The sequence below is a fragment of the Austrofundulus limnaeus genome, unplaced genomic scaffold, assembly GCF_001266775.1.
Source record: "Austrofundulus limnaeus strain Quisiro unplaced genomic scaffold, Austrofundulus_limnaeus-1.0 Scaffold238, whole genome shotgun sequence".
NCBI lineage: Eukaryota > Metazoa > Chordata > Actinopteri > Cyprinodontiformes > Rivulidae > Austrofundulus > Austrofundulus limnaeus.
Window position 1 is genome coordinate 427,751 of NW_013952640.1, and position 11,609 is coordinate 439,359.

At 39.0% G+C, this 11,609-nt stretch overlaps 1 protein-coding gene across 1 annotated transcript in view; it reads right to left on the reverse strand.

Moving 5' to 3' along the window:
- Positions 1-977: 977 nt before the first annotated feature.
- slc19a1 (solute carrier family 19 member 1) overlaps positions 978-11,609 on the reverse strand; it is a 14,153-nt gene continuing 3,521 nt past the window's right edge. Inside the window, exons 3-6 of the mRNA XM_014020039.1 lie at positions 10,639-11,401; positions 4,316-4,508; positions 4,008-4,149; positions 978-2,092 (exon numbers count right to left, since the gene is read on the reverse strand). Coding sequence (XP_013875493.1) covers positions 1,910-2,092; positions 4,008-4,149; positions 4,316-4,508; positions 10,639-11,401 — 1,281 coding nt within the window. The 3' untranslated portion in view covers positions 978-1,909. The remainder of the gene's footprint in view (positions 2,093-4,007; positions 4,150-4,315; positions 4,509-10,638; positions 11,402-11,609) is intronic.

An 11,609-nucleotide genomic window follows, 5' to 3' on the forward strand; every position in this document is an offset into this window, starting at 1 on the left:
GATGAATTGTCTTTGAAATAAGCTGCTGTAAAGCCAGCATTGAACATAAACTACATTTCCAACAATGCATGTTGATTATTTCATCTACAAAATTACAACTTCCCACCACCAGGTGGAGGTGCACAAGGTGGTTCAAAAGTAGCCATCAAAATTAGCTTTGTAAAATCTTCATTTAGCTGCTTTTGTTGCAGCTCAGTTATACTGGGAAGTGGGAAATTCATAAAAAAACTAGCTTGTTGCTAACCACCAAATAGCAACAAACTGAGTCATTTTGAAGCTTTTCGTCTGCTTTCACCTTTCGGCAGCAGACAAAAATGATTTCCTATGGATGGATGGATAATCCTTGCAACTGAAATCAAATAGTCCTGAACTACAGCATCTAAAATTATGTTCTAGAAATAAAAAGTCAGACATTTTTTTAGTTTCCATCAGGGAGCAAATACACTCTGTTCAACCAGCTCAAGACATCATTTATTCCTGGAAAAGTGACATTTATTAAATAACAACTGATCTTTACAATAAAAACAGCGGCACGGTGGCTCAGTTGGTAGAGCTGCTGCCTCTCAGCAAGAAGGTTGCCGGTTCAAATCCCAGCCTGGGGACCTTTCTGGGTAGAGTTTGCATGTTCTCTCCGTGCATGCGTGGGTTCTCTCCGGGTACTCCGGCTTCCTCCCACAGACCAAAAACATGACAGTTAGGTTAATTGATAACGTGTGAATGAGTGAGAGAGTGAATGGTTGTTTGTCTCTATGTGTGGCCCTGTGATGGACTTGGGACCTGTCCAGGGTGTACCCCGCCCCTCAGTGTTACTGCTGGATGTGGGCACCAGTGACCCTGAAAGGAAGACGTGGGTATAAATAATGGATGGATGATCTTTATAATGAGGGATGATAAAGCTCTGTTGAACCTTAAAAGTATCGCAGTCTGTTTGGATGATTGTTTTCACAATCAAATAGGTTGAAGAAATGTAAGCCAAATCCGAAAAAAATGTATTTTATTTGTGAATAAAAAATAAACATCTGATTTTCTTTTATAGAGCACTCTCAGGCCTTTTTCTTAAATCAAAATAAAACACAGAATTGTTCCTAAAACAAATTAAACCCTGTTTGTTCCAAAGTGAGCAAACTTGACAATCTATTGTAGCATTAAACATGAAAAAAAAATAATTCATTAAAAACAATCTGTCCTGCTGAATAACACTGTACTCCTATGTTTTTATCTCTTCTTACATTCAACAACCCTGTTCCTGTAAATAAAGCAGCAGGAATTCTTTTTCCTGTTTACAGCAAAGCCAAATCCTTTATTTTGTTGGMCAAGATGCTGCAACTCAACACTTTGTAGGAAAATCTATAAAAAGTGTAAAAACCAGATATAATGTATCAAATACTAAACAATATGCCTCTTCATTGTGTGGCTTCTTTGTATTAAAAMAAATTATTACAACAACCAAAAAAATTAAAATAAATAAAATAAAATAAAATAATCTAACCTGGATGAAAATTGGCAGTTTAAATTCACATCATTCATGATCTAATTTGATCAGACATGATTTTTCATAACTAAAGCAACACTTTCCTAAAGYCTTAGATCTTTTTAAGATTATTAAAAAGTGATTATTGTATTAAAGTACAATAAGACTGATGTAATGAAATAGCGCTCAAAATGACACAAAAAGAACTAAACTTATTTGTGTATAAACAGGATTTTTCCAAACTACTTAGAAATAATAAAACTATTTACACAGTTTGATTTATGAGGTGCAGCAGCTTTAAACAGCAGACGAGGCACTAATATGATGAAGGCTCAAAGGTAACACTGAACGTCATCATCAGTGGGTTAAAATGATCAACATCTCGTTGGTGAAAACACGACTCGAGATTAAAAAAAAAAAAAGAAGTGTTCTTCACCTTTAAGGTACGGCACCATTGCCATTTGACAAAGGTTCTGCTTCTGTGTTTACCGTCATTGGGCTGAGCTCCGTGACCGGAGCTGCCTCCCCCGGCCGGTTCCTGAAGTGACGGATGAGCACCACGGCAGCACAGATGAAGTACACCACGGTAAGGATTGTCAGGTAGATGAAGTACACCAGGAACTGCAACACCAGAGCAGAGAATTAACAGAGTGAACGACATGTGGAAACTCTACAACATGTGGAAACTCTAGAATGGGGTGTCCAAAGTGTGGCCCGGGGGCCATTTGTGGCCCTTGAACTGATTTTGTGTGGCCCCTGACTTCAGTTCAAGAATTATACTAATTTGCAAATTTGTCCCCCCTGCACAGGTGTTTGATGTAGATGGAGACTTTCTATTTATTATTAGGGCAAATTAATCACAAAGTAAAATCTTATAATAAAAAACATTGGAAACAAGACAAATGAGATTTGTCTTTAAATAACCAGACTCTTAACTTTTTCCACATCTATTTAGTAACTTCTACTCAGAAGATGATTTTGCTGCACTCCAATTTGCTTTTAATTCTTTTATTAAATTTATCTGAATACAGCAAGCATTTTCAACAAGAGTGACCTAAATCCTGATTTTATTGATCAGAATTGACTAAAGTGGATTATTTTTTTTCCCAATTGAAACCTAGAAAATTGCAAAATTTATTTCAATAAGGGAATCCTGCAAAACAATTTTTAAAGTTCTGGATCTAGATTAATTTTCACAACCAATTTTAAGCAATAAATCTGACTACCGTACTTTGTGTTTGTTTAATTAAAGTATTCAATGTTTACTTTATTGTTGGGCAGGTAAAGGARAAATATTTTTTGCCCTCAAGTCCTTCTGACTTTATGATTTTGGCCCATGTGACAAAATGTTTGGACACCCCTGCTCTAGAACATGTGGAAACTCTGGAACATATGGAAACTCTGGAACATGTGGAAACTCTTGAACATGTGGAAACTCTAGAACATGTGGAAACTCTTGAACATGTGGAAACTCTTGAACATGTGGAAACTCTTGAACATGTGGAAACTCTAGAACATGTGGAAACTCTTGAACATGTGGAAACTCTAAATGTAAATGTCCTTGAACCTGTGGAGCCATAGTTGCATTTTCCATCCATGACGTGAGGAAGTTCCACTGTGGACAACTTATTGTGGACTTTCTTATGGATGGACAGACAGGGACAATTCATAGGTTTGACATTTCTGTTACTCTGATTTCAAGCTGGAGCAGAGACAAGGTTTTAACAAAAGGRGTCATCTGTGACCTTTGACCTTTAATTCAACTATCTTTGACCCATGTGGTGTCCACCTGTGCAATTTGACATTTCTGTTAGAGGCCCTCAATCAGGGAGGTAAACCACATGTCTACACTTAGTATAAAAAAGGAAGAAAGAGTTTTGAACTGTCTGGAGTAAAAACTTTACTACTTCAGACAGGAGCAATAATTGAAAGTATGCTCAAAGTATGTGCTGTGGATGACTCTCAGCTACTACCACAACACATTTAAGCTCAGTATCWGTGAAACTGACAGAGTCTGTACGAGTTCAACTAATGATTACATTCTGGGACTTAGAATAAATTMCATCTGATTGTTCATGACACACTTTGCTAACAAAGATAAAAACATTATCACTCTTATATTTGGCAGCAGGCAAAAATCAATTCAACAGCGTTAACAAAACCTTTTAGTAAATTTTCCTTTCAGTTTGTGTTGTGAAGCTAAACAAAAGTTCTTTTTAAAGGTTTTTTCCAGACTTGCTTCTTGCCGAAGATGAATTTCCATTCTACGCAAATTAAATTAACAAGAAAATTATTACTCTGTTCTATTTCAGGTCATTCTCCTTCTAAAGGAGCAACTTTAACAAGCATCACAAGTGTTTCGTTTCTTGTCAGTTTTTTTATTTTTTATTTACCCTTTAACTAATAAAGAACACTTTAAAGATGCTCTGTCAGTAATCCCTAATAGACAGCTAAATAAAGTGCCATCTAAACAGCATAAATCTTGTATTTGATTATTTTTGTGATGCTAAACAGYTGAAAATGGACACATCATCACCTGAGATTGCACATCCAGCCCCAGGCCCCTCTTGTCGGAGAATACCAGGTTGATGATGCTCTTTAGTACTGTTCCCAGGAAGGTGTTGATGCCAAACACCAGAGCACACAGCTCCTTTGTGAGCGACGAGGCAATCTGGAAACTGAGAGGGTGAGAAYGTTTAACATTCTGAGCACTGCGCTCCAGATTCAGCTGTGTCAACAACACCCTTATTTTTACTGCTGCAGTCCATTTACACTTTGATTTTAAACATTTTGGGCATCACCAGCTAAGTTCTACTTCATTACAGCACTGTCTTTGGGACTTACGTGGCGATTGGCACCAGGAACTGGTAGAAACCTCTGAAGAGGATGTAAGAAGCATAACAGACCCAAATGTTGCCCGTGTTTCCCATGAGGAGCAGCAGGCCCGCCTGCAACGCTGTGATAATACCGATAACGAGCTCGGACAAGAGGTTCCAGCGAATCTTGGCGAAGCCTGCCGCAAAGGAAGTTCCTGCACCTGTAGAAAAAAAATATTACGAGTTACCCTCAGACATCGGAAACACAAAATGAACGGGACAGCCACAGATATAAAACTATTTTACATAACTGTTGTACATAAAGTTGTTTCTGATCATCTTTATGCCATTATTAAACTACATGTTTACTAATAACTGAATATTTTATCAACAATGTATATTGGATAAACTTATTGGAAATTAGCATATTTTAATCTTTGCAACATTAACCGTCTCCGTCCTTCACTCACTCCCCGCTCCACTGGCATCCTTGTACACAGCCTAGTAACGTCCAGGATCGACTACTGCAACTCCCTATTAGGGRTGCACAATATATCGGTATTGATATCTGTATCGGCCGATATTGGTAATGTTTTAAAATATCATATAAGTCCGATATGTAAAACTGGGCCGATATTAACGTCCGATATTGATTTCCCAATTTTTTATCTTTGTGTTTCTGTTTTGGGAGGGGASATGGTTGGTTGAGCAGCATCTGTTTGATCATGATAGTGATACTGATGCTGTGCAGCCAGGAATAACTGAAGTAGTCATGTCAGAGGTCTGGTTGTTTATTTACAGTATCAAAAAAAGACCCAAGTGTGTTTGTGTGTATATGTATAATATAATTAATTTGTTTGTGTAGTTTTGGTAAATATCAGTTATTGGCCATAACAGCAATAATTATATTGGATATCGGTATTGACTGAAATTTTTATAATCGGTGCATCCCTTACTCCCCACTGTTTGGCCTCCCCAATAAATCCGTTCACAAACTACAGATGGTTCAGAACTCAGCAGCACATGAAATCACTCAAACCTTATCCTCTGCCCACATCACTCCAGTCCTACAACAGCTCCACTGGCTCCCAGTTAAATCCCGCATCATCTTCAAAATCCTCCTGCACACTTTCTAAGATATCCACAATCTTTCCCCTCCTTACCTAACTGACCTCCTAAACATCTCCACACCCTCCCACTCTCCAAGATCTGCCCCCTCACTTCAACTCTCAGTACCCCCTGCCTGCCTCAGCACCATGGGGAGCAGAGCTTTCAGCCCCTCTGCACCGCAGCTCTGGAACTCACTACCCCCATGGATTACGTAACACCACCTCTCTCCCTGTTTAAGACTGGGCTGAGGACACATCCAGATTAGCTCATCACTGTTAACTCTGCTAATTGAGTGGTCATTGTTCTTTCATATTTGACTGTTTTGTACTCCTCATTTCTATGTTTCTTCCGCACAACCCTATTGATCAATGTATCTACTTCATTGTACTTTAATACGACTGTTTTGTACTCATTTGTTTCTCACGCACAACCCTATTGTTCAATGTATCTACATTTGTTTGTTGCTATTGTACAGTGTCCTTGGGTGTCCTGAAAGGCGCTTTATAAATAAAATGTATTATTAGCTTATCACTGTTAACTCTTATTGGTTGGTCACTGTACTTTGTATGTCTGTTTTGTATACTCTTCATTTGTTTCTCCCACACAACTCTATTNCCCATTGTCCAGTGTTGGGAAGAATTCCATTAAGTTATTATGTTGACATATTGGGCACAAACTAACTCAAACTACCGACTTAGTCTCCTTAGCTAATTGTTTTTTTGTATGTTATGTCTCTCACTAATGTATGTTAAGTTTTTGTGATGATTCGTACACACATTTGCATCTTAATCATCTCCACATGTAAACCAAAAATGAGACTATACAAAGAATTTCAGAATTCTAAAATTATAGAACTAATTTCTCTGCTCTATCCCCACCAGTTACAAACGATTTATTCCGGAGTCTCTGAACTCAGAAATTAGGCAGCGCAACATTCTCACACGCATCCGTATCAACAACGTGTTCAAGAAATTCCTCAGYGAATTCAATGACAACACTGTCAAGAAGAGCCAAATCAGATGCTATGACCTGAAGATCAAGTACTTGGCCACATTGGAGGGGTTGACCAGCACCTTCGGCAATGAGCTCTTTGAACCAGAGACGCTCAGTGTGTTCCAAGAAGAGGAACTCTGCAATGGTAAGAATTGGGATGACGTGGGGATATTTAATAGTTTGTTGTTTGTTCCCACTGCCGGGTGGTTGCACTGTCCGTATGTCATCACATCACTGAGCTGCAAAGCAGACTAACTTTTCACATGTCGATTGTTTTGGTTCTRTTTGTACCTTGCTTTGCTGCGTAAAGGTGCATCTGAGGTAGACYGGCTTTGACCTCTCCTTGCCGCCTTGATTTGTTTAGAAATCWCGTCCACATGGTCAGTAAGTGCCTAAAGTGCTCAGTATGGTCGAACGKCAGCCGACCTGATGACGCGCAGTCATGAGGTTGTTCGGCATTTGTTTTCACACACGCTTCTGATATAGCAAGTAGTTTAGCAAGTAGTTTTTTTGTTTGCCTTTTTTTTTTTGTTTTTTGTTGAAGCAAAGTGCAGAATCTGAGCAATTTCAGCATAAACAAACACTCCCACAAACTTCTTGTCTAACAGATCGCAATGTGTGCTGGTGGAAGTTCTTTCTTCCTCTTGTCTTCAAATATTCAAGGGTGTGTTCCTCAAGGCTCTATCCTAGGTCCACTTCTTTATATAATCTACATTAACAGTTTAGATAACAGTGTTATCTAAAATGCCAACAATGCGAACAGAATGACAAGATGTTCATCGTGGAACTGAAACAATTCGATCTGATTTCGGTTGGAGCATACTGGGCACTTTTGTCCCGGACTGAGGTGTCCTGCGAATGCTATATAGTCATTTTTTTACATTCATTCGGGACATTCTTTTTTTTTCCTTTTTATTGTACAGTGTCCTTGGGTGTCCTGAAAGGTGCTTTATAAATAAAATGTATTATTATTATTATTAATAAATAAAAACTGTCAGATTAATAAAAACAAAAAAACGTAGTTGCCTTTTTAGCTAACACATGAGCAAGCTATTTAACCTCTTTTTAACTTATATTGTTTTGATCTACACTTTTTATTGACTACATGCAATGGTATTTATTTGTACTAAAGCTGGGCAATGTCTGCTTAAAAATGTATTTGGATACAAATGTTTTATATCAGTTCATATTGCTAATTACTGATTTTTTTTTATCTATTAGAAATAAGGATCAGGAGAAAAAAGGCTGATTAATTCTGCCAAACTGGTGATATGACCCTTCCTTTTTTATCCATAATTTCCTCTTGACCTGTTGCCTTATTTTCACTCCACGTTGTTCTTTTTTATTTTGAAGCAGCTCTGAGTCACGGTGGTGAAACATGAAACTGCTTCTGTGCATGTTACCCAGCAGGTTGTTGTTAGCTTACTGAAGAGTAAGCTAAGTTGGGTGATGCCACCCAGCTTGCTCAGCTGGGACATTAGGAGGTTGAACAGCTAAAAATTTTCCTCTGCCCACATCCCCCAGAATGCCATGGCTCTCTGGATCAGAGTTCAGCGAAATGATCAACATTTTATCAAACATATGTTTTATCAATATCACAGTATGTATTGTTTATGCTTTATTTCCCAGCCCTATATTGTCCATTTAACAGAACTCAGCCTGTGCACTATCAAAAAACTACTGAAGCACTATTACTAGAAGCACTATTACTAGAAGTTCCTTCAATATCAGTCACCTAATCTCAGGTTTAGTTTTGTAATGACACTTTTACTGCTCCCAGGTCATGTCCAAGTTAATCAATCTACAGCCGTGGAACTGTTTAAAGTCCAATATTTGATATCATACAAACAGGTGACAAATCTTTTTTTTTTCCATATTTAAGATGGTTTTAGCACCTTGGTCATGTCCTTGACTTAACAGTTGTTCTTTAAGGTGGAATCTTACGGAGCTCTGGTGGTTGGGAGACTAGTTCGACTCAAAATTGTGGATAAAACGAGTAGACCATCAAACTGTGTGTCCAAATTAAAACAAATAAAATAAATTCACAGCTTGTAAAAACCACATTGTTGGCTGTGTACATTATTTTGTTGCCCACTTTGGCTCTTTTTGTTCCCACATCAGCAGCCACACACACACACTTCACATTTAATCTGTGCTGGTAAAATGAATCAATGAGGACTTTTTCAAGATTTGACCGTCTTACAAGCTTCATAATATGTACTTTGTTGAAATATGGCAACAAAGCACCTGGCTAGCAACAAGTTATTTTTGTTTAGAACAGCACCAGTTTGAAAACTCGATTTATGTTGATTTTAGAAAAAACTGGGGCGTCCCAAACCTGGTCCTCGAGGGCCACTATCCTGGATGCTTAAGGTTTCTCTGCTTCAACACACCTGATTTAAAGTAGACATATCATGCTTTTAAATCCTTCCTTTTCATATTTAAGGCATTCAGTTGGGTCTCTATAAAGTGGAACTGCAATGCTTTGGTCTGAATTCCTTCTTATTCTAACTTTATCAGCCCCTCTTTCACCACTTTTCTGAGGTGTGCCTCAAAGAAGCTGGATTTGTTACTGTTCCTTTAAGACGCTTCAAGCCCCGCCCCCCTCCGGCTTCTAGACCGGTCCACTCCGGTTTGGGGGGAGGTTATGTTTTCTAGCTTGCAGAAATATTTTATTTAATTAGATGTCAGCAACAGAAAACTTGTCCATCCAGCCTCACATGTTGGAACCAGAGTCTGACTCAGAACGAGAGGAGAATGAAGACAAGGAAATTGAGGTTGATAAGTCCAGACCTTATTTAGCAATTTCCTCGCAGATTATTTGATGTAATAGACTCTGAAAAAGTCATATAAAATTGAGAAAACTGAAGAGGTTGAAAAATATGACCCTAACAAAATATAAAAGGTATCTTTGCAGTAGGGTTGGGCATAATCGTATCATGTGCAATTAATCGTCAGAAAAACATTAATCGATTAATTTTTGGCACTTGACGATTAAAACGATTAATACCACCAGGCAGACTAACTGCTTGGTGCTCCTCTCCCCTTCAAACATGATGAACATTAAAAAAAAAGTTCTGTAATTTATTTATCTATCAACACAATTTAAAGTTTGATGTGTAGCCTGAAGTCTGTAATTTTGACACAATTTGGAACAGATTTTTACGAAGAGCCAATTTTCTCCCAWTAAATTGGTCATGTGACTAGGATATAAGGGTTTTTCCAGGGACTCTGGGGGATTAATCTTCAAATTAATCGTTATTGGCTAAATACAACATATTAATCGTGATTAATTTTTTTGCCAATATTGCCCAACCCTACTTTGCAGCACCAGGAGAGAATAAATTCAACGTTTCTGCCTCTTGGAGACAAAATTTCTTTACCAGCTAAAAAAGTGGATTTTGCATAAGACCCCTTTAAATGAATGGATGATCAACATCATCTGCAGAACTTGAAGAGGTAGTTCAATCACTGAATCAGGTGTGCTGAAGCAGAGAAACAAGTGAAACATGCAGGACCAAGGACCAGGACTGAACTCCTCTGGTCTAACCATGTTTATAAAAAGGAAATCCTCAAGCTTCATAACGCCAAACATTATAAGAAGGAATTTCCAAATGTTGCAGCAGCAAACTTCAGAGAAATAAGGTCAATTTCAAAGAAATTTGAATTAGAACGTCTATTTCTGAAAAAAGAAAAACTGTTAGAAAACTTTGGTTTTATAAAAACCTTAATTTTAAACAGTACAATTTTTAAGTTTTTCTGCATTGCTGCCTATTATTCATTCTTGGAATGAGTAAACATTTAAACTGCTGCCCTTGTGAGAATTCGATGCACTTAGTTGGCTTTTGTTGCGTTACTCCTCATCAGGCGCAGCTGTTAAATGTGGGATCTCCAGTTTWTCATTCATCTTACAAAAATCTGCTGAAACCCGTCTGTTAGTGTAAAGACCCTGATATTTGTCTCCCAACTTGAGATGCCTACCTTACACTGAATTACAGCTCAGTAGGGAAGCYGCTCAGTAAATTAACGAGGACTCTGCTTTAGCAGCCGTAGCATCACAGCAGTGACTACAGAGGAGTTCTGCTTGGGTTAGTTAGATTCAAATTAACCGATTTCTGCGCTCGTGTTTTAGGTTGTTCCAAATTTACAGGCAAACTTGTCATGCTCATAAAAGCCATCTAAGCTAATGCCACTAAACTGAGCATAAATCAGATTTTCTGAGATCTAATATTAAGAGGAAAGTCTCACTCAGTAACATCGCAGCAGCCTCCACGCCCCCGTTGTAAACYGGCTTGTCTTTGTTCTCTTCGTTGACTTTGTTCCACAGGATGTGGACGTAGAACAGGACCAGGTAGTAGCCCGTGGAGTTGAACACCCACCACAGGCACCAGAGCCTCAGGTTGGGCTTCTTCACCACATTTTTCAACTCCAGCAGCATCTGAACGAAAACAGAATCCTTCCAGCGCAGCGCTGAGGCCAACGATTTCTTCTCCGGGTTGACTTTGTCCACCTCAGGCTGAGCCACTGCCATCAGCTCCCTCTGTTCCGGGTTCTTCTCCCGGTTGAAAAACAAGGAGCGTTTGGGCCAGGGCAGGCACAGCGCGAGCAGCAACCCAAAGCTCACGAAACCCAAAGAGATGGCATCGAGGGTGTAATAGGTGATGTTGCCCAGAGACAAGCACAGCTGGCCCAGAACAGAGCTGGTGAAAACTCCCAACAGAACCGAGGAGCGGGAGTAGCCCGCCACACGCTGGTACATGACCGGGTTGACCAGTGAGAAGATGTAGGAGGAGTAGGCCACGCGGCAGGCCATGGTGATGCCGTAGAAGAACTCCATGAGCTGCATCTGAAGCAGCGAGGTGCCCAGCAGCATGAAGATCCAGATCACCACCTGACAAATGCCCTGGATGATCAGAATGGGCTTATAGCGCAGGAAATCTGTTAGCAGRAAGGTCGGCACCAGCACTGCCATGTAGGAGTACGTCAGCACTGGAGTGATCTCATTGGTCACCTGGAAACATCGAAGAAACACATCAATACTGATACGATTTTGTGCACTGAACCCATAACTCTCAACTAAAATGCCTATAAAACAAATTATACAAGCTATGGGTTACTATCACAGAAAAAAAGAATTTAGCTATATAGTAAAGACAAACTGCAAAAATATTTGTGAATAATTATATAAAAACAGAAGAGGATAAAAGGGATCCCCGATT